General features: G+C 41.6%; 1 protein-coding gene across 1 annotated transcript; it reads right to left on the reverse strand.

The window, feature by feature from the left end:
• cyp27a3 (cytochrome P450 family 27 subfamily A member 3) lies at positions 1–20,115 on the reverse strand. Its single transcript, XM_021597464.3, has 9 exons — positions 19,597–20,115; positions 16,685–16,875; positions 13,383–13,582; positions 10,490–10,687; positions 7,125–7,288; positions 6,676–6,842; positions 6,273–6,354; positions 5,728–5,940; positions 1–1,581 (listed from the first exon to the last, which is right to left on the reverse strand). The coding sequence occupies exons 1-9, from the start codon at positions 19,837–19,839 to the stop codon at positions 1,459–1,461; spliced, it is 1,581 nt and encodes a 526-aa protein (XP_021453139.3). The 5' UTR covers positions 19,840–20,115; the 3' UTR covers positions 1–1,458.
• Positions 20,116–21,990: the final 1,875 nt, after the last annotated feature.

Raw genomic sequence — 21,990 nt, forward strand, 5'->3', positions numbered from 1 at the left:
TGGCTAAAAGGCTATTTTATTGTGTTACATTCATTTAGAACATCTTCAATACTGAATCAACAGCATAACTTTGTAGGTAATTATACATCTATAATATGTGCATTGTCATATATCATAAAATACATTTTAAAATCATAGAACTTTAAAAAAACATACAAATTAAACTGTGTTAATTAGCAACAAATAACACAGCCTCACATGGAGCAAGACAGTTGTTAAATTAAACTAAACCTATCTACAGAAATACATGTTAATTTAATGACAACACACTGTCAACAACAGGGTCTTACTGTGGTCTCGCTGTGTTGTGGTCCTGACGTTACACATTTGTGGGTCACTTATTAAGGCATGGGAAAGTTAAGTGAGGTAAAGTAGTACACTTAGTGACTTGTCCATTAACAAGTGCTTGGTGACAGGAAGACTTACACGGTGTGTATACTAACAGAGATGAAGCGGAGTTATACGCTGCCCAAAATCTGTCCATGAAAATAAGCATACAAAGTAAGGAATGTTTGTATGGAGGCCAATCAGTGTCTAATTTGGTCATCAAAAAAATGAATTGCTAATTGATGCTTATTTGATTAAATATACGTATCTTGATGCTTAGGTTGTTACGAATGCACTGATATAAGTGGATGCACGTGGCATTTCGGGCTACTTTGAGTTGTGCCTGTGTCATAGAGATAAATAGATAGATAGAGGACTCATCATGGATATACGCTTTGGCAAATATTATACGCTTTAGCATGGACATTGCCTTTGAGGGCTTCCACCATTTTAAAGTAGTCAACTGGGTGGGAATTCCTATGAGTTGGGAGTCCATGCTCCGTTGCAACCAGCCGCGACCGGGAGACGCATGTGGTGGAGCACAATTGGCCAAACGTCGTCCGGGTAAGGGGAGGGTTTTTGCCGGCAGGGATGTCCTTGTCCCATCGCGCACCAGCAACTCCTGTTGCGGGCCGGGCGCAGTGCACTCTGACACAGTGCACACTGACACGGTCGCCTGGCTTCCAGATTAAGTGGGCATTGTGTCAACAAGCAGTGCGACATTGGTTGGGTTGTGTTTCGGAGGACGCACGGTTCTCGACCTTCGCCTCTCCCGAGTCCGTACGGGTGTTGCAGCAATGAGACAAGACTGTAACTACCAATTGGATACCACGAAATTGGGGAGAAAAAGGGGTAAAAATGTTTTTTTTTAATAATCAAATAACAAAAATAAATATATAATAGCACAGATACAAAGATGAGTCCTCTATCTATATCTTTGGCCTGTTGTTCACACACATCTGCCCTTTCATTGGCTAGAATGGCCTCACCTGATCTGGCTTCCTCTATCTTTCAGGACATATATTTCCATTGTCACAGCGGTCACTTGTTTATCTTGTCAATATAATATACCACCTTTGATACTAATGTGGTTCATAGGGAAATTCCTTCTGCTGCCATTGGTTCCTCTTGCTACTGGACTGTCCTATTAATAAACTGCAGGTTGATTGGGGTAGCAGGGACAAGAAGGGTTCTTGTGATTGGCTTAACTGTGGCTCCAGCAGGATCTGCACGTATCTCATAGTGTTTTATCAACTGGGAGGACAGAGAGAGGAAAACATGTTGACATTAGTATGTTATTGTCCTAGTCTGAGAGAATATTAGCTATCCATGTGTTCAATGGAAAGATACATACTGTACATAATAGATAAAAGGAACAAAAACTCTTGAATTGCACAATAACCAAGAAATATAAACTCTCCTAATTGAAACATGTACAGTAAATAGATGTGAAAGTCATTGTTTTATCCTATTATTCAACTGTGTCTCTGAATCAATAAAACATATGAGAACACTATACAGGATCTTAAAGGCTGGAGGTTTGAAAGTACAACTCCTTCCTTCTAACAATCCAAGTTAAGTTAATGATTACATATTCCTTGCCGACAGACAGATTCATGGTATCACCATGTATCCAGATGGGCTGAATCAGACCAAAGGTGAAGGTCTGGTCTGCCAAAATCAAATCAAATTTATTTGTCACATACACATGGTTAGCAGATGTTAATGTGAGTGTAGCGAAATGCTTGTGCTTCTAGTTCCGACCATGCAGTAATATCTAACAAGTAATATAACCTAACAATTTCACAAAAACTACCTTTACAAGTGTAAAGGAATGAATATGAATATGTACATAAAAATATATAAATAAGTGATGGCCAAGCGGCATAGGCAAGATGCAGTAGATGGTATAGAGTACAGTATATACATATGAGATGAGTAATGTAGGGTATGATAACATTATATAAAGCGGCATTGTTTAAAGTGGCTAGTGATACATTTAATTACATCAAGATGGCAAGATGCAGTAGATGGTATAGCGTACAATATATACATATGAAATGAGTAATGTAGGGTATGTAAGCATTATATAAAGTGGCTAGTGATAAATTGATTACATTCATTTTTCCATTCTTAAAGAGGCTAGAGTTGAGTCAGTATGTTGGCGGCAGCCACTCAATGTTAGTGGTGGCTGTTTAACAGTCTGATGGCCTTGAGATAGAAGCTGTTTTTCAGTCTCTCGGTCCCCGCTTTGATGCACCTGTAATGACCTCGCCATCTGGATGATAGCGGGGTGAACAGGCAGTGGCTCGGGTGGTTGTTGTCCTTGATGATCTTTTTGGCCTTCCTGAGACATCGGGTGGTGTAGGTGTCCTGGAGGGCTGGTAGATTGCAACCGGTGATGCGTTGTGCAGAGCCTTCCGGTTATGGGCGGAGCAGCTGCCGTACCAGGCGGTGATACAGCCCGACAGGATGCTCTCGATTGTGCATCTGTAAAAGTTTGTGAGTGTTTTTGGTGAACCTCAGCCTCCTGAGGTTGAAGAGGCGCTGCTGCGCCTTCTTCACCACGCTGTCTGTGTGGGTGAACCATTTCAGTTTGTCCGTGATGTGTATGCCGAGGAACTTAAAACTTTCCACCCTCTCCACTACTGTCCTGTCAATGTAGATAGGGGGCTGCTCTCTCTGCTGTTTCCTGAAGTCCACGATCATCTCCTTTGTTTTGTTGACATTGAGTGTGAGGTTATTTTCCTGACACCACACTCCGAGGGCCCTCACCTCCTCCCTGTAGGCCGTCTCGTCGTTGTTGGTAATCAAGCCTACCACTGTAGTGTCGTCTGCAAACTTGATGATTGAGCTGGAGGCGTACATGGCCACGCAGTCGTGGGTGAACAGGGAGTACAGGAGAGGGCTGTGAACGCACCCTTGTGGGGACCCAGTGTTGAGGATCAGCGGGGTGGAGATGTTACCTACCCTCACCACCTGGGGGCGGCCAGTCAGGAAGTCGAGGACCCAGTTGCACAGGGCGGGGTCGAGACCCAGGGTCTCGAGCTTAATGACGAGTTTGGAGGGTACTCTGGTGTTAAATGCTGAGCTGTAATCGATGAACAGCATTCTTACATAGGTATTCCTCTTGTCCAGATGGGTTAGGGCAGTGTGCAGTGTGATGGCAATTGTGTCATCTGTGGACCTATTGGGGTGGTAAGCAAATTGGAGTGGGTCTAGGGTGTCAGGTAGGGTGGAGGTGATATGGTCCTTGACTTGTCTCTCAAAGCACTTCATGATGACGGAAGTGAGTCATTTAGCTCTGTTACCTTAGCTTTCTTGGGAACAGGAACAATGGTGGCCCTCTTGAAGCATGTGGGGACAGCAGACTGGTATAAGGATTGATTGAATATGTCTGTAAACACACCAGCCAGCTGCCATCTGGGCCTGCAGCCTTGCGAGGGTTAACACGTTTAAATGTTTTACTCACGTTGGCTGCGGTGAAGGAGAGCCCGCAGGCTTTGGTAGCGGGCCGTGTCAGTGGCACTGTATTGTCCTCAAAGCGAGCAAAAAAGGTGTTTAGTCTGTCTGGGAGCAAGGCATGGTGATCCGCGATGGGGCTGGTTTTTCTTTTGTAGTCCGTGATTGACTGTAGACCCTGCCACATACCTCTCGTGTCTGAGCCATTGAATTGCGACTCCACTTTGTCTCTGTACTGACGCTTAGCTTGTTTGATTGCCTTGCGGAGGGAATAGCTACACTGTTTGTATTCGGTCATGTTTCCGGTCACCTTGCCCTAATTAAAAGCAGTGGTTCGCGCATTCAGTTTTGTGCGAATGCTGCCATCAATCCATGTTTGAATAGACACTGTGGGTACAACATCACCGATGCACTTGTTAGTAAACTCGCACACCGAATCAGCGTATTCGTCAATGTTGTTGTTCGCCGCAATGCGGAATATATCCCAGTCCACGTGATCAAAGCAATTTTGAAGCGTGGAATCCGATTGGTCGGACCAGCGTTGAACAGACCTGAGCGCGGGTGCTTCCTGTTTTAGTTTCTGTCAATAGGCTGGGAGCAACAAAATGGAGTCGTGGTCAGCTTTTCCGAAGGGTGGGTGGGGGAGGGCCTTATATGCGTCGCGGAAGTTAGAATAACAGTGGTCTAGGGTTTTGCCAGCCCTGGTAGCACAATCGATATGCTGATAGAATTTGGGGAGTTTTGTATTCAGATTAGCCTTGTTAAAATCCCCAGCTACAATAAATGCAGCCTCAGGATATGTGGTTTCCAGTTTACATGGAGTCCGATGAAGTTCTTTCAGGGCCGTCGATGTGTCTGCTTGGGCGGGAATAGACACGACTGTGATTATGATTGAAGAGAATTCGCTTGGTAGATTATGCGGTCGGCATTTGATAGTGAGGAATTCTAAGCCAGGTGAACAAAAGGACTTGAGTTCCTGTATGTTATTATGATCACACCACTTCTCGTTAATCATAAGGCATACACCCCTGCCCTTCTTCTTACCAGAGAGATGCTTGTTTATGTCAGCGCGATGCGGGAAGAAACCAGGTGGCTGTACCGACTCAGATAGCGTGTCTCGAGTGAGCCATGTTTCCGTGAAACTAAGATCGTTACAGTATCGGATATCTCTCTGGAATGCTACCCTTGCTCGGATTTCATCTACCTTGTTGTCAAGAGACTGGACATATGCTCGGGAGCGGTGTGCCCGTCTACGGAGCCTGACCAGAAGACAGCTCTTCTACGCTGCCGTTGTTTTGGGTCGCCGGCTGGGATCCGATCCATTGTCCTGGGTGGTAGGCCAAACAGAGGATCCGCTTCAGGAAAGTCGTACTCCTGGTCATAATGTAGTTGAACTGACGTTGCTCTTATATCCAATAGTTCCTCCCGACTGTTTGTAATAAAACCTAAGATTACCTGGGGTAACAATGTAAGAAATAACACATAAAAATACAAGATACTGCATAGTTTCCTAGGAACGCGAAGCGAGGCGGCCATCTCTGTCGGTGCCAGAAGTGCCATGTTTTCCTTCCAATGCAGAAGCTAACAGAGGAACACCACAACAAGTTGAACCAGATTCTACAAGACTGTTACTACAGACTAGAGCAACACTAACTAACTTACTCAATGTCCTGGTTTTGGGGCTAAAAAGTAGGTTAAACTTACTGTAGCTTTAACCTCTCAAACCTCTAGCGTCACTGTCAAATGAAATATGAAAATTGGTGTAGGAAATGTATTATAGCCAGAGGATGCTGTATTGACCCTTGACCATTATCAGATGCAGAAAATCTAGCTTTTTAACAAGTGGTCAGCATCCCAAGCTACTATAACAGTCCTACATAACAGAAGAATGCTGTTTGATGAAGGGTAGCTACTACAGAACAGGCCTGGAATTCTTACCCTTGAAAGGATGAGGTACATCTCCAGCTCGGCCACCCTCCGGCCCAGGCAGGCCCGGACCCCGAAACCGAAGGGCACGGAGCCGAAGGGGTGCTGGTTCTTCTTGTCTTCCCCCCGGCCACCACGGAGCCAGCGCTCTGGCAGGAAGGCATGGGGCTCCGGGAACACTGTCTGGTCATAGGACACGGCATAGTGACACAGGTGGAACAGGGTCTGGAACAGAGAGATGGAAAGAAAGGAGGAGAGAGAAGTGATGGAGGGAGAGGACAGAAGAGAGGAGAACAGTCAAACATAGTCGCTCTCTAACTCTGATTAGTGGTATACTGTATAATTGTTTGGTGTGAGCGATATTGACAAACCAAAACTCTACCCTGGTTTTGAACTAAATAAAATATTGAATGGTGAAAGTGCATGTATAACTCTGGATAAAACTGAATATACAAGTGTGATCGGATCTCCTCTCCATACAGGATGAAAAGAAAAGTAATTAAGTTCACCAATAGCAACCATTTCCAACAGTACAAGATGACAAAAGTAAAACTCACATTTTTGGGGAAGAGGTGGTCCCCCACGACTATTTCATTTTCCACATTGATGCGGGCATTTCCCGGTACTACTGGGTACATCCTGAGGAGGGAGAATACAAGAAAGTCACTAGGAGTAGAGAGGGTAGTGGAGTTTGTTTCGCCTGCAGAGTTCATGCTAAAAAATAGCGCTATGTGGTCCATCTTCGGGAGAGAAAGGGATTTGCTCCATTTGACTAATTAACAAGAAATAAATCATTTTAAAAAACTACACATAAGCACATTGGCGTATAATGAATTTAACAACTCATTATGAGGACCTCATTATGAATATAATAACTTTAATAACCCATTATTAATTTTATTAATTAGTGAATCTACTGAAAATGACCTGAGTGGGGATGACAGATGACTAATAACGTACCGTAGTGTCTCCCTGACAACAGTCTTAAGCCAGGGCATTCTGGCGATGTCATCACTAGTTGGCACCTTGTCCCCCGGGCAGACACTGATCACTTCCTGGTACAGCTTCTCCTGGATTTCTGGCTCCAGGGCCATGTGGTACAGAGACCACGAGACGGTGTTGGACGTCTGGAGCATACAAAAACAATTACAATAGGAATAGGTTGTAAGCTAATAATATTGTATGGATACTGTTATGCTGCTGTTGTAACTGTACATGACGAAGTTAGCAAATGTGGTATGTTGCAAACGTTCATTCAACAAATCACAATCTAAAGTGGTTGAAATTAAGAAAAAAAACATGCCCACCCCCCAGGCCATCACCCCTTTCCCCACCTGTTTTCACCCCACTGTGAAACAGCTCCTCACTGGTATTTTAAGACACACACACACACACACATCCCTCCTCACTGTGTCGACCCCAGCCAGCAGTAGCTCAGTGATGGAGCCCAGTATCTCAGTGACAGACATCTGTTCGCTGACAAGGAGGTGTGTGAGGTACTCTCCCTGCACTGGCTGGCCCAGGGAGATCCTCTCCTGGATCTCCTCCATCTTCTGACGCACCTGCTCCTCCGCTGCATGGGGAGAGAGCTGAAGTCAGAGGATATAGCAACCAGCACAAAGACAATATAAATACTTAGGGTGAATCTCAAGTCTTTTCTCAATCCTTGTGTAGCAGATAGGGATCTGTGAAACTCACTCCTCAGCCTAAAGTGTCCCACTTGCTCTGCAGAATAGCTTGCTTTTCGGTGGCGCAACTGGGTAAGATGCTTCAGGAGGGCAGTTACAGGTGATTGCAAGTGAGAGGTCCTGTGTTCAAGCCTCAGTATGAGCTGAATCATGAGAAAGTAGGACTGGCTAAGCAAGCAGTGTGACATCCTTTACAATTGCAACAAGAGCAAGGAGGGCATTGGATGTTCTTCTCGGCCCTCACTTCCCTCTGATGTTCTGAGGAGGAGGCAAGGAGAGGAAGCGAATAATCGAGGAAAGACACTTGATATGGACCTGAGTCATGATGGGATGTTATTTTTGCTCATGTAGGATATCTGCCACTAGATGGCGATATACAATGTAATATGACAGCCTATTATTTATTTTATTTTTATTTCACCTTTATTTAACCAGGTAGGCAAGTTGAGAACAAGTTCTCATTTACAATTGCAACCTGGCCAAGATAAAGCAAAGCAGTTCGACACATACAACGACACAGAGTTACACATGGAGTAAAACAAACATACAGTCAATAATAAAGTATAAACAAGTCTATATACGATGTGAGCAAATGAGGTGAGATAGGGGAGGTACAGAAAAAAAAAAAGGCCATGTTGGCAAAGTAAATACAATATAGCAAGTAAAACACTGGAATGGTAGATTTGTAATGGAAGAATGTGCAAAGTAGAAATAAAAATAATGGGGTGCAAAGGAGCAAAATAAATAAATAAATCAAATAAATAAATACAGTAGGGAAAGAGGTTTGGGCTAAATTATAGGTGGGCTATGTACAGGTGCAGTAATCTGTGAGCTGCTCTGACAGTTGGTGCTTAAAGCTAGTGAGGGAGATAAGTGTTTCCAGTTTCAGAGATGTTTGTAGTTCGTTCCAGTCATTGGCAGCAGAGAACTGGAAGGACTGGAAGGAGAGGCGGCCAAAGAAAGAATTGGTTATGGGGGTGCACCCTGAGCTCAAGTCAACAAGCCAAAGATTATCAGTGTGAACTTTGCTTTGATTTGCTTAGAGCTGAAACACAGCCATTGAACTTTTGAAACCTCTGCTGAAACTAAAGGAGACAGTATTGTAGGGTATGTGAGGGCACTCACACCTTTTACATGAGAAATCAAATCAAATCTTATGTCTCATGCTTCGTAAACACAGTGTAGATTAACGGTGAAATGCTTACTCACTGGTCCTTTTTCAACAGCACATAGTTAGAGATAAATACACTGTGAATAACGAGTAAAAATTAACATGGCTATATACAGCGAGTACCAGTACCGAGTCAATGTGCAGGGGTAGCTATGTACATTTAGGTAGGGTTAAACTTACTAGGCAACAGGATAGCCAATAGACAGTAGCAGCGGGTAGCCATTTAATTAGCCATTTAGCAGTCTTGTTTAGCAGTCTTATGGCTTTGGGGTATAATGCTGTTCAGGGTCATGTTGATTCCAAAGTCAGTGCACTGGTATCGCTTGCTGTGCGGTAGCATCGAGAACAGTCTATGGCTTGGTTGGCTGGAGTCTTTGACCATTTTTTTGGGCCTCCCTCTGACACCGCCTGGTATAAAGGTTCTGGATGGCAATGAGCTTGGCCCCAGTGATGTCAACACCCTCTGTAGCGCCTTACGTTGTGGTGCCTTGCAGTTGCCGTACCAAATGGTGAGGCAGCCAGTCAAGATGCTCTCAATGGTGCAGCTGTATAACTTTCTGAGGATCACTACTGCCCTGTCGATGTGGATGGGGGTGTGCGCACCCCTCCATTGCCTGTAGTCCACTATAAGCTCCTTTGTCTTCCTGACACTGAGGAAGAGGTTGTTTTCCTGACACCACATTGCCAGGTCTCTGACCTCCTCCCTATAGGCTGCCTCATCGTTGTCGGTGATCAGTCCTACCACCATTGTGTCATCAGAAAACTTGATAATGGTGTTGGAGTCGTGCGCAGCCACGCAGTCGTGGGTGAACAGGGAGTACAGGATGGGACTACGCACCCACCCCTGAGGGGCCTATTTAAAGGTCTTACTCACATCAGCTACAGAGAGCGAGATCACACAGTCATGCTCTTCTGCATGGTTCAGTGTTGCTTGCCTTGAAGCGAACATAGAAGGCATGTAGCATATCTGGTAGGCTCGCGTCGCTGGGCAGCTCGCGGCTGGGTTTCCCTTTGTAATCCGTGATAGTTTGCAAGCCCTGCTACAGGCATGGTAGGATTCGATCTTAGTCCTGTATTGATGGTTTTCCTGTTTGATGACTTGTCGGAGGTGTTAGCGGGATTTCTTATAAGCGTCCGAATTAGTGTCCCACTCCTTGAAAGCGGCTGCTCTAGTCTTTAGCTTAGTGCGGATATTGCCTGTAATCCATGGCTTCTGGTTGAGGTATGCTCGCACGATCACTGTGGGGATGATGTTGTCGATTAACTTATTAATGAAGCCGGTGACTGATGTGATAAACTCCTCAATGTTATTGGATAAATCCCGGAAAATGTTCCAGTTTGGGCTAGCAAAACAGTCCTGTAGCTTAGCTTCCGCTTCATTGAACCTCTTATTCCGTATTGAGCGTGTCACTAGTAGGTCCTGTTTGAGTAGTTGCACAGGTGACATGCTGGTAAAAATGACATAAAGCAGATTTTAGTTTCCCTGCATTAAATTCACTGGCCACGAGAAACACTGCCTCTAAATGTGCATTTTCTTGTTTGATTATGGCCATTTACAGCTCGTTGAGAGCGGTCTTAGTGCCAACATCGGAAAGTGTGCAATGTGTATGTTGTTGTTAATGATGTAACATAACATCAACAACATTAACTCATTGTACCATTCGCATGTTTCACATGCGAAACGAGTGAGTGCCCTCCAAATATACCCTACATCACGCCCCTCACTTGCTTGCATGTAGTAGAGGTTACTTAGGTTCATGGCTACGTGATGATGTGTTATGTTGTGAAGTTTTACTGTGTAACTTTTTAAACTATTTTCTATACGTGATGTAGCATGTGATGCAAAACTAATTTCTGTGCAATTGTGAAACATGGCATGATTCATTCTGGAAACCAAGGCTTCTGGATCACTCACCAACTTTGAAGAGGTGATCCCAGACAGCCACAAAATGTTTCCAGACGGGGAGGTAGGGCCAGGTGGACTTGGGGAAGAGAACGATGATGGGGGAGAGGCGAAACATCTCTCCTACTGAAAAAATGAACTTCTGGGTCTCTTCAGGAACCTCCTCATTCAGACAGCCCATACGGGTCTCAAACAGCACAGAACAGATCCCTGAGGACAGAGACAAACAATGGTAGTAGTTTATTTAATTGGATATAGATTAGATAGATTGGATATATATATATAAATAAAGTATAAATCTAAGGCATCAAATTCAATGCCGGTAGAGAAATTAACAGGTATTTACTTAAAAGTGCATGGTAAAAGGGTAATTACACAATTAGAACCTATGAATTACTTGTTTGTTTCTTTAGGACAATGTCATGACTATGATGACATTATGTGAGGTTAAAGGGTACATTACAGCATCAGGATGGTAGTTTACACAGTGTATGACGGTGATGATGTCACATCATACAATCGCGATATGCGAGCAAAGACCATAGTACGGATCGAGAACAGGGGTGTCAAACTCATTCCATGGAGGGCCAAGTGTCTGAGGGTTTTTGGGTTTTCCTTTCAATTAATTCCTAGACAACCATGTGAGGGGATTTCTTCAATAATGAATTACCTTAATTAATCAATCAAGTACAAGGGAGGAGAAGAAACCCACAGACACTCTGCCCTCCATGGAATGAGTTTGACTCGTGATCTAGAACATCCAGATAGACATTTTTCATCACTACTGCCCTTGACCAACTGAATACGCTGTCCTTCAAAATTATATTAAGAACTGCCTACCCAACAAGGTAGTCAAACAATCAGCTACTCAGTATCTACTCAACTTCCAAGGCTAAAGACACTGTGCAATTACTTCAAGGTCATCACTTTCTAACAGATATAGCCGTCCACAACCCTCATAATGCACCTTGTCCTTTCACATTCACACGTTTCTCCCAATTCACAGAAAATAGATACCAAAGACACAGAAACACTTGTACCTGTGCCAGAACGTAACGTCAAAATGACATAATTGTAAGATCATGATGAGGACAGCTTTTTAAACTTCATGAAGCAGATATCAGTTCCTCGATTGTTCTAAGATTTTCCTTTCTAATGACTAGACCAGGGGTATTCAAATCTTACCCTACGAGGTCTAGACTACTTCTGGTTTTCTGTTCAACCGTATAAATAATTGCATCCACTTGGTGTCCCAGGTCCCTGATTAGAACAGAATACTTTTTGAAAGCAGTGGAACTGGCTTAGAGGTCCAGATTTGAATCTGATGGGGACTAGAACATTATTACAGACAGTCATTTCCTCTGTTAACCTCTCTGCGCACCGAACCCGGTAGCGGCAGCATACGGTGATCGCTACATAAATAGTCATATTAAACATTCATGAAAATACAAGTGTCTCGCATGTTTCGAAAGCATGTTTCGAAAGCCTCTTGCTAATGCAACTGCGTTGTCAGATTTAACAAAGGATTTACTGCGAAAGAATACGATGCGATTATCTGAGGATAGAGCCCCATAAAAAACAACTATTTCAACCAGCACAGGCGTAACAAAATCACAAACTGCAATAGAATAAATTGTTTACCTTTGACGATCTTCCTCTGTTTGCAATCCCAATGCTCATTGTTACACAATGAATGGTCTTTTGTTTGATAAAATCCATTTTTATAGCCTAACAAGAAACATTTTGTGAACTGCTTGTGTTGTGAATTCCGTCTCATTCCATTTTCGACGACACATTCCAGGTAAATACACACACAGAACGTGACTTTTCCAGTCATGTTTGGTTTCATTGCAATCAACTGGTTTGTTTGTAACACAACCAAATGTGATGGGTCATTTCGCGGGACGTATTGACTGAAATAAACCGATTTGAAGACAACAAGTAATGACATCATTGTGCACCAATGATATGACCGCTGTTTCGTTGATTGACTGTATTTTATTCAAACTGAACATTTTCTTTCACAGTGACACTGACTCCAAATAGGAGCCCCCAGTGCCAAGGTGTCCATCCCCCCACTGAAGCTGGTTCATCCAGCTCCTGCCACAAGTGGTGCTCATCTGCCCAAATGTATTTCTGCAGGCATGGATGTGCCTCAGGGCCAAAAGGGCACAGCATGGAGGCGTCGCTGTGTTCTTTGCAAAATGAAGTCCCCCATCACCTGCACCACATGCTTGGTGACCCTCTGCTTTACAGCAGAAAGAGATTGCTATGGCACCTGGCATCAGCAGCACAATATTGTGTAGAGGACTTAGGGTCTTCCAAATATTGAAAGTGTTATTTTGTAAATGTATATTTTTTTTTTCCCTCATGTTTTTTCTCAATTTTTTTGGGGGGGTGTGTTAGAATACCATTTTGGTATTTTGTATATAGTTATTCCATTCAAAATGTATAACTTCACCAATTTGGCCACTTGGGTACATTTGGGCTACTTGTGTGGGACACCTGGGTGACTTCATGATAAATGTCATGAGCACACTCATTTTGGAAGTTAGCATTCTGAAACGTTGCACAAGTACAGTTGCCCTCTTATATTTTTCACTGAAATTGTCCCCATCATCCTATCTGAATGTTTGTTTTATCTTGTTCATTTTAAAGATGATGATACAACAATAAAAATAAAAAACATGTTTTTTTTCATTGTATTATCTAAACCAGATCTATTGTGTTATATTCTCCTACATTCAATTCACATTTACACAAACTTCAAAGTGTTTTCTTTCAAATGGTACCAAGAATATGCATATCCTTGGTTCTGTGCCTGAGCTACAGGCAGTTAGATTTGGGTATGTCTTCAGGCGGAAATGGAAAAAAGTAGGGGGGTAGCTGTAAGAGGATTATTAACCTTCAAAGGCGAACTTGTAGAGTTCTCCAGCCAGGTCGTTCACCATGACCCCTTCTCCCTTGGTCTCCCTGAGCCATGCCACCTTTTCTATGAAGTCTGTGACCACGTCATTGATGGCGTTGGTGTAGGCTGAGACATGCTTGGGCTTCAGCATCCGCGGGTTCAGGATACTCCTGATCCGCTGCCACTGAGCACCGATCCTGTAGTATAGACACAAATGGAATCATGCTTTAACATGGAGAAGAGATGTACTGTATAGTAATTTGAAACAAAGAAGAACTGTTTCAGAGAGAACATGCAAAACACCGATAGGTAGGCAAACCCTCTCATGTGTGCTGTTTTCCATTGTAACTGAGCTCCATTTCCATTTAATCTAACATTTCTACCTTAGACAACTTGTTATGTACAGAGGTAGGATTTTAATTTGATCACTATTTTGTTGCCTAGAATTTTCCACACCACAGGAAATGCAGATTTGTGATTTAGATAAATTCACTGAAAACCAACACTTTATGCCAACTTGTTATTCCAGCTTGTTGTGCCAACTTGTGACAGAGTGATGTACCACTGACATATTGTTGTGTGCATAAAGTGACACAATCGATTTGTGCTGGATGTGTCAATGGGTTCGTACATGCATAATCTATGACCAGAATAACTATTTTTTACCTAATTTAGCCACAAAATACTTAGTTTGAAAGCAAATGTTTTTCTGAAAACAGTGCTGCGCCACTCTCCTAAAATGTGGTCCCACGTGGGCCAGCCCCTAGCAATTTGAGTTCTAGCCAATGAGCTGTAGCCATTCGGGTGACAACTAGCGAGATTCACACACAGCAGAGCGGGAAAGAGAACAATGACATGGTGCGCATATCTGCACTTATGTGACGTAGTACGCTATTTTTCGGGGACCACTTTGGCTTGTGAGCGCTGCTTTCAGAACTACTGGCTAAAAAGTATTCAAAAGCACCAGAAAATCTCTTTAACATATCCCCCAGATGCACCACAATCCTTTGCTAGTACAAGACTGGTTCAAGCACGACATGATGGATCATGCTGAGGTTTTATGTCCTAGGTTTTGTGTTTCATGTACAGTCTGGCTCATCTAGGCTCTGTATATGCAGCCCATGGTTCAAGTGTTTGTGCTTGTCAAATTCTTGCATATTGTCTTGTACATGTTCCTACTACTACACGGATATTTCACTGTGGTGTTGGGACAAGCAACACAGGAATAACTACATACCAGTGGAGTGACATTCATACTCCACAAGACTTGCAACCAGAAGACTCTTCCCAGTCCCTATAACCAAAACAAATTCAAGGCAACACACAGTAATGTATGTGATAGCATTAAACTCCTTGCAATCTCAAATGACTCAAGCAAGCAGCCAAAGCAGCAACATTTGCTTTAAAAAACAAGTAAAACAGCACAACGCCTCTGACCTAAATAGCTTGTAGCATCTCCCTCTTGAGAATATCTGGTATTTAGGCTGAAGTTCAAGATAAGGTGTGCCCTTGGCATTAGGATATTAGGGCCTGCTCAGAGAAAGTAATTGTAAACAAAGCCTCAGTAGAGTAAGGATTTCTGTCATGCTCCGTATGACATGATAGTCTGCTCAGCTCACTGACTAGCTGATGTCTTGAGAATCTCTCAGGTTGTTTAAAGAACATTGGTGCAGTGACATTAGGATTTCAGGGCCTGCCTCAGTAGATCAAAGTATTGTTGAAAAGTAGATGTATGGAATGTTAGGCTTAAGGGTATGAAGTGTGTATTCTTATTTTAAATTTAGGTAACCAGTTCTGTCCTTGAGTTGTTACCTACAGTGCATTTGGAAAGTATTCAGACCCCTTGACTTTATCCACATTTTGTTACAATACAGCCTTATTCTATAATGTTTTAAATTGTTTTTTTCCCTCAATCTACACATAATACCCTATAATGACAAAACAAAAACAAGATTTTAGAAACGTTAGCAAATGTATTGAAAATAAAAAACTGCAAAATACATTTACATACAGTTGAAGTGGGAAGTTTACATACACCTTAGCCAAATACATTTAAACTCTGTTACACAATTTCTGACATTTAATCCTAGAAAAAAATTCAGTTAGGATCTCCACTTTATTTTACTGTGGATATGGATACTTTTGTACCTGTTTCCTCCAGCATCTTCACAAGGTCCTTTTCTGTTGTTCTGGGATTGATTTGCACTTTTCGCACCAAAGTACGTTCATCTCTAGGAGACAGAACGCGCCTCCTTCCTGAGCGGTATGATGGCTGCGTGGTCCTATGGTGTTTATACATGCGTACTATTGTTTGTACAGATGAACGTGGTATCTTCAGGAATTTGGAAATTGCTCCCAAGGATGAACCAGATTTATTTAGATTTTCCCATGATGTCAAGCAGAGAGGCACTGAGTTTGAAGGTAGGCCTTGAAATACATCCATAGGTACACCTCCAATTGGCTCAAATAATGTAAATTAGCCTATCAGAAGCTTCTAAAGCCATGACATCATTTTCTGGAATTTTCCAAGTTGTTTAAAGGCACAGACAACTTAGTGTATGTAAACTTCTGACCCACTGGAATTGTGATTATAAGTGAAATAATCTGTCTCTAAACAATTGTTGGAAAAATTACTTGTGTCGTGCACGAAGTAGATGTCCTAACCGACTTGCCAAAACTATAGTTTGTTAACAAGAAATTCGTGGAGTGGTTGAAAAACGAGTTCTAATGACTCCAACCTAAGAGTATGTAAACTTCCGACTTCACTGTAAATGTAGGAAAGCATGTATAAAAAAATATGTAGTTCTGTCCTTGTCTATTAATGTTATGTATTATGTCATGTTTTATGTTTTGTTTGGACCCCAGGAAGAGTAGCTGAAGCTTTATGGGATCGTAATAAAATACTAAATAATACTAAATACTAAATATCCTGTCTGTACAATGACAGTAGCCTGATCCTAGATTGTACACTCTTAAAACAAAGAGTTCCAAAATGGTTCTTCTGCAGTCCCCATGGGAGAACCCTTTTTGGTTCCAGGTAGAACCTCTGTGGAAAGGGTTCTACATGGAACCCAAAAGGTGTCTACCTGAAACTAAAAAGCGTTCTACATGGAACCTAAAAGGGTTCTTCAAAGGATTCTCCTATTGGGACTGCCAAATAACTTTTTCTAGATAGCACCTTTTTTTCTAAGAGTGTATGGCCCTCGTCATGACCATAGGAGTTGGCACGGCCGCACAAACAGATCTGGGATCAGACTACAATGAAAGGGTCTGGGACTGGGTTTCCACTGTCTACTCACTCTGTGAGGGGCCCATAGGCGTGGTTCCTCAGCTCACGGTAACTCCTCCAGTGGGGCATGTCCATGCGGGTGGGATGGCGGCCCTCCTGTCTCAACACCTGCTCAATCAGCTCAGCACTGGCCACGTTCACGATCACCAAGGGCCCGTACTTTGACTTCCACAGAGGGCCATAGATCTTGCTGTGTTCAATCTGGGGGAGAGGGGAGAAGAGCACAATTGCAGTGTGAGGCCTACAGTAAATGCAAAACAATTTTATGGAATGGTTTTGATAAATGAGTGCATGCATGGCACTTCTGGAAAGTACAGCAAGACATAATTGTCCAAGATGTGAAGATGATAGGTTGAAAAAAGTATAACTGCACATTGTTTTGTCTAATAGAGGCCTTGGTCACATTGTGCAAACTTTTTTATGATGTTTACCTAGCAAAAAACACAGTTCAGATTGTTCAGACTGGTCGAAACATACATACATATCATTACATTACATACATACTTCAGGAATCCCATGCATGGCTTTCTACAGTGTGGCAGGAAAAATGTGATACAGTGCCTTCAGAGAGTATTCACACCTCTTGACTTTTTCCACATTTTGTTGTGTTACAGCCTGAATGTAAAAATGATTAAATTGAGATGTTGTGTCACTGGCCTACACACTATAACCAATAATGTCAAAGTGGAATTATGTTTTCAGAATTTTTTACAAAATAATTAAAAATGAAAAGCTGAAATGTCTCGAGTCAATAAGTATTCAATCCTTGTTATGGCAAGGCTAAATTAGTTCAGGAGTAAAAATGTGCTTAACAAGTCACATAATAAGTTGCATTGACTGTGTTTAACATGATTTTTTGAATGACTACCTTATGACTAACTTAAATTTTAAAAAGCAGACATTGAATATCCCTTTGAGTATGGTGAAGTTATTAATTACACGTTGGATGGTGCATCAATACACCCAGTCACTAGAAAGATAATGGCGTCCTTCCTAACTCAGTCGCCGGAGAGGAAGGAAACCGCTTAGGAATTTCACAATGAGGCCAATGGTGACTTTAAAACAATTACAGAGTTTAATGGCTGTGATAGGAGAAAACTGAGGATGGATCAACAACATTATAGTTGCTCCACAATACTAACCACAATGCTAGCCTGTACAGAATAAAAGTATTCCAAAACATACATTGTGTTTGCAACAAAGGCACAAAAGTAAAACTGCAAAGAATGTAGCAAAGTAATTTGCTTAATGTCCAGAATGTCATCGGCAAGGACTATTACGTTTTTTAGGATAAAAATAAATGGAATAGAGCGAAGCACAGGCAAAATCCTAAAGGAAAACTTGGTTCAGTCTGCTTTCCAATAGACACTGGGAGACAAATTCACCTTTCAGCAGGACAATAACCTAAAACACAAGGCCAAATATACACTGGAGTTGCTTACCAAGACAACATTGAAAGTGGCATAGTTACAGTTGAAAATGGCAAGACTTGAAAATGGCTGTCTAGCAATGATCAACAACCAATTTAAAAGAGCTTGAATAATTATTTTTTTCTTGTGTAAATATTGTACAATCCAGGTGTGCAAAGCTCTTAGAGATTTACCCAGAAAACTCACAGCTGTAATCGCTGCCAAAGATGATTCAAACATGTTTTGACCCAGGGGTGTGAATACTTATGTAAATTAGATATGTATTTAATTTCCATTAAATTTGAAAATATGTCTTTTTTTTTTTTTAAATCTCCCTTATGGGGTATTGTGCGTAGATGTCCTTAATTTAATCCTTAATCAAATGCTATCCTTTAATCCTTAATAATCTTAATCTTCAAGCATGTCAAATTGATATATACATGTGAAATCTCATGAAATATTGCAATTTAGGATCTTCAGAAATCAGTGATTTGGATAACATTTTGGGCATATTCTCAGAACAATTTGGTGAATAATTTAACATCTTTATACAGTATATCTGACACATCCGGGTTATTTGGCTGGGTATTCTATATCACGGTGAACATTTATGATTTTATTGGGCATTATACAATTATATTTCATACAGGTATGGTCATGGGAAATTTATCCAATAAGACTCCATTAAATTGTTTGGCGGCCATATTAGAAAAAGGCTTCTCGTGGATTAATGCATGAATCCTGTGGTGGCCCTGTATCTACAAATCTTTTTAAAACACTATTCTAGCTGTGCGAGTGCAATTTGGTGCTTCTATCACTTAAGTTACAATCCATGAACGTAGCTCTCCCACTACATGGAATTCTATGGCTAAACTTCCAATATTCTACGGTCAAATTACTGCACAACATGGGCTATTTTTAAACAATAGTTGTAGGTGGTGCTTTGAAAGTTGTTTTAATTATATATAATTTGAAAGGTAATTTGTGACCGTTCAGAACCACTTGTCAAACAAAGTGTAAAATGTATCAGGGTTTCTTTTTTAAAGCAATTTATACAGGCACATCTGATATGTACCCTAGAGGTCAAAGGTCAAAGTCTATTGACCTGAACATTGCGAAAATATGCCTAATGGATAGCTGTGGATCTAAGCTTTCCAATTATATATGATTAAACTGTATACATGACAAATAACTTGTTGTATACTGACAATGTTTGCCAATGGATAAAATACCTATTGGAAAATGTTATGTGATGGAGGGAGGGATGGATGGAGGGATGAAAGCAATCAAACAAAGCTGCCATTGCTACACTGCTATCACACATTTTCTAACTCTATGGACAAAGAGCTTCAAGAAAAATCATTATAAAACATCGTCACACCACCCCAAATCAACCTGACCGAACCCCTGGCACATGGACTAGGAGATTAGACATAATAATACGCAACCAGTGTGGTATAACACTAGCAGCTAGGTTTCGCAATGCACTGTAATGACACTGTACAGCACTTACTTGCATTTGATGTGTTGTTTGAAAATACCCTTTCCCGAAAAGCCAATATAAAGATCTCAGAAAACTAGGCCCATCCAAATCATCCATAGTTTTCTGTTTATTGTTGTCCCCCACGATAGTGGTAGAGGAATCGCGCCGCCTGTCACTAATGTAGGTTAACGTCGGTGTCACTCTTTTAATCCCGTTCCTATTCTCCTGTGTACAAACACGCAGTCCGATCTGTAATAAAGATCTGCTAAACATGTTGACGCATAAATTGTCCTTCCGACTGCTGGAAAGTGTAGTCTGTTATTCTTATCCGTACGACTGAGCTCTCTCCTGCCTATGATATGCCTATTATAATGGCCACTTGTTTTTATATACACTGAGAGCGCAGCCAGCCATCCAACTGCCACTATTGTCCTAGTTTTTCAGAACGCTAGTGAACTTTGATACCGTTTGTTGTCGGCTATCCATGTGAACTCATCTTTACTGCCAGAGGAAACCTTTCCCTACAGTCCAAGGTTACAGTCAGTGTCTAGAGCTCTATAAATCATCAAAGCAGAGGTAGAACAAAGCACAATCATGTTTTTTCACATCTCTAATGTCTCCCATTTTTATGAAATCGATGATTGTAAAAAAATATTTAACTGCAAAAGTGGTTAAATTGATAGATACTGTGACATCTCACACCCTCCAACCGTGAGAAACAAAGAGACACATAAACTCATATAATCCAATATCAGAATCTCTGATATTTCTAACATTTGTAATACAAGTAGTCAATACACAAACAAACAGCGTTAGGGTATCTTAATGCATATTGGAAATATAGACCACTAAACACAGAGATACAATAGGTTGAAATATCTACCATGAACAGGCTATTGTTGTAAGAATGTGCCCAAAATGTCAAATTAGGGTTTTAAAAAACACTCAGCTATCTACTCACAATACCCTATAAATTGAAAAAAAAAATGTGGTTATACAGTTTTTCAAATTTTACAAAAATGAAATACAGCAATATCTTATTTACATAAGTATTCACACCCTTGAGTCAATACATGTGTCAAGGGTCCCTCTGGAACTTTCATTACGCACACCTGTCCCCTATTCCCACTGATTAGTACTTGTCACACCCTGACCTTAGAGAGACGTTTCATTTCTCTATTTGGTTAGGTCAGGGTGTGATTAGGGTGGGCAGTCTATGTTTTCTATTTATTTGTTTTTGGCTGAGTGTGGTTCCCAATCAGAGGTATCGTTGTCTCTGATTAGGAATCATACTTAGGCAGCCTTTTTCCCCCCACCTAGGTTGTGGGTAATTTTTTATTTTCTGTACGTCACGTTTACCTGGGCTTTTGTGAAGGTTTCACTACGATTAAAAGAAATGTGGAATTACATGCATGCTGTGTCTTGGCTCATCTATGACAGGGAGTTTGAGGACAGTGAACGTGGCAATACTTGTATAAGTGTGCCCTTTGTTCACCATGGTGCTGTCGATTATTGTTACTATGTCCGTTGGTGTGTGATACCTGTGCTGTGTGTTTTGGGCAGATGAGTTGGGTCTTTCTGTTAAAGGATTTTATAAAGATTTACCATTTGGAAAACTTTTGCTTTCCGTTTGTGGTGATGGTTGGTGACTGGTCCCGTCCCGTGCGTTAATCATTGTGCACGTGTATTTATTCAAGGTACTCGTTCTTTATTTGAGGTACTAGTTCTTTTGTTTGGGTTTCAACTTTGTTTTTGTTACATAGTTGCTTGGTCTTCGTCCCCCGTGTCTTTACACAGTACACCGTAATTTGTGTCTTTTTTTTTTTTACTATTACGCATTTCTGCGCCTGTCTCCCGAATAATTTATACCAGCTTGACAACATGTTACTACCCATCCCGGGAGCGTAATCATCACCTGACACTAATTAGCATAACGCAATGGACATAAATATTACTAGAAAATATTCCTATTCATGAAAATTACAAGTGAAATATATTGAAACACAGCTTAGCCTTTTGTTAATCACCCTGTCATCTCAGATTTTCTAAATATGCTTTACAGCCAAAGCAAGACAAGCATTTGTGTACGTTTATCGATAGCCTAGCATAGCATTATGTCCAGCTAGCAGCAGGTAACTTGGTCACGAAATTCAGAAAAGCAATCAAATTAAATCGTTTACCTTTGAGCTTCGGATGTGTTAATGATTAGTTATTGGAGAAACAAGACCAAGATGAGACTCTGGACAAGGCGGATACGGTATATTAGAGGCCGTTTATTCAAACATAATAATATCTGGCAAACGTGCAGCACGGCTCCTATTCGTCCAACCCTTAGGGAGCTTTCGGAAAAAGAGGAGGTACAACATATTTGGGCAGTTCATTTATACATTGAAATGAAGTAGGTAGATTCTGGTAGTCCTGGCT

Source organism: Oncorhynchus mykiss, chromosome 3, assembly GCF_057628025.1.
Source record: "Oncorhynchus mykiss isolate SJ-2025 chromosome 3, ASM5762802v1, whole genome shotgun sequence".
NCBI classification, from domain to species: Eukaryota; Metazoa; Chordata; class Actinopteri; order Salmoniformes; family Salmonidae; genus Oncorhynchus; species Oncorhynchus mykiss.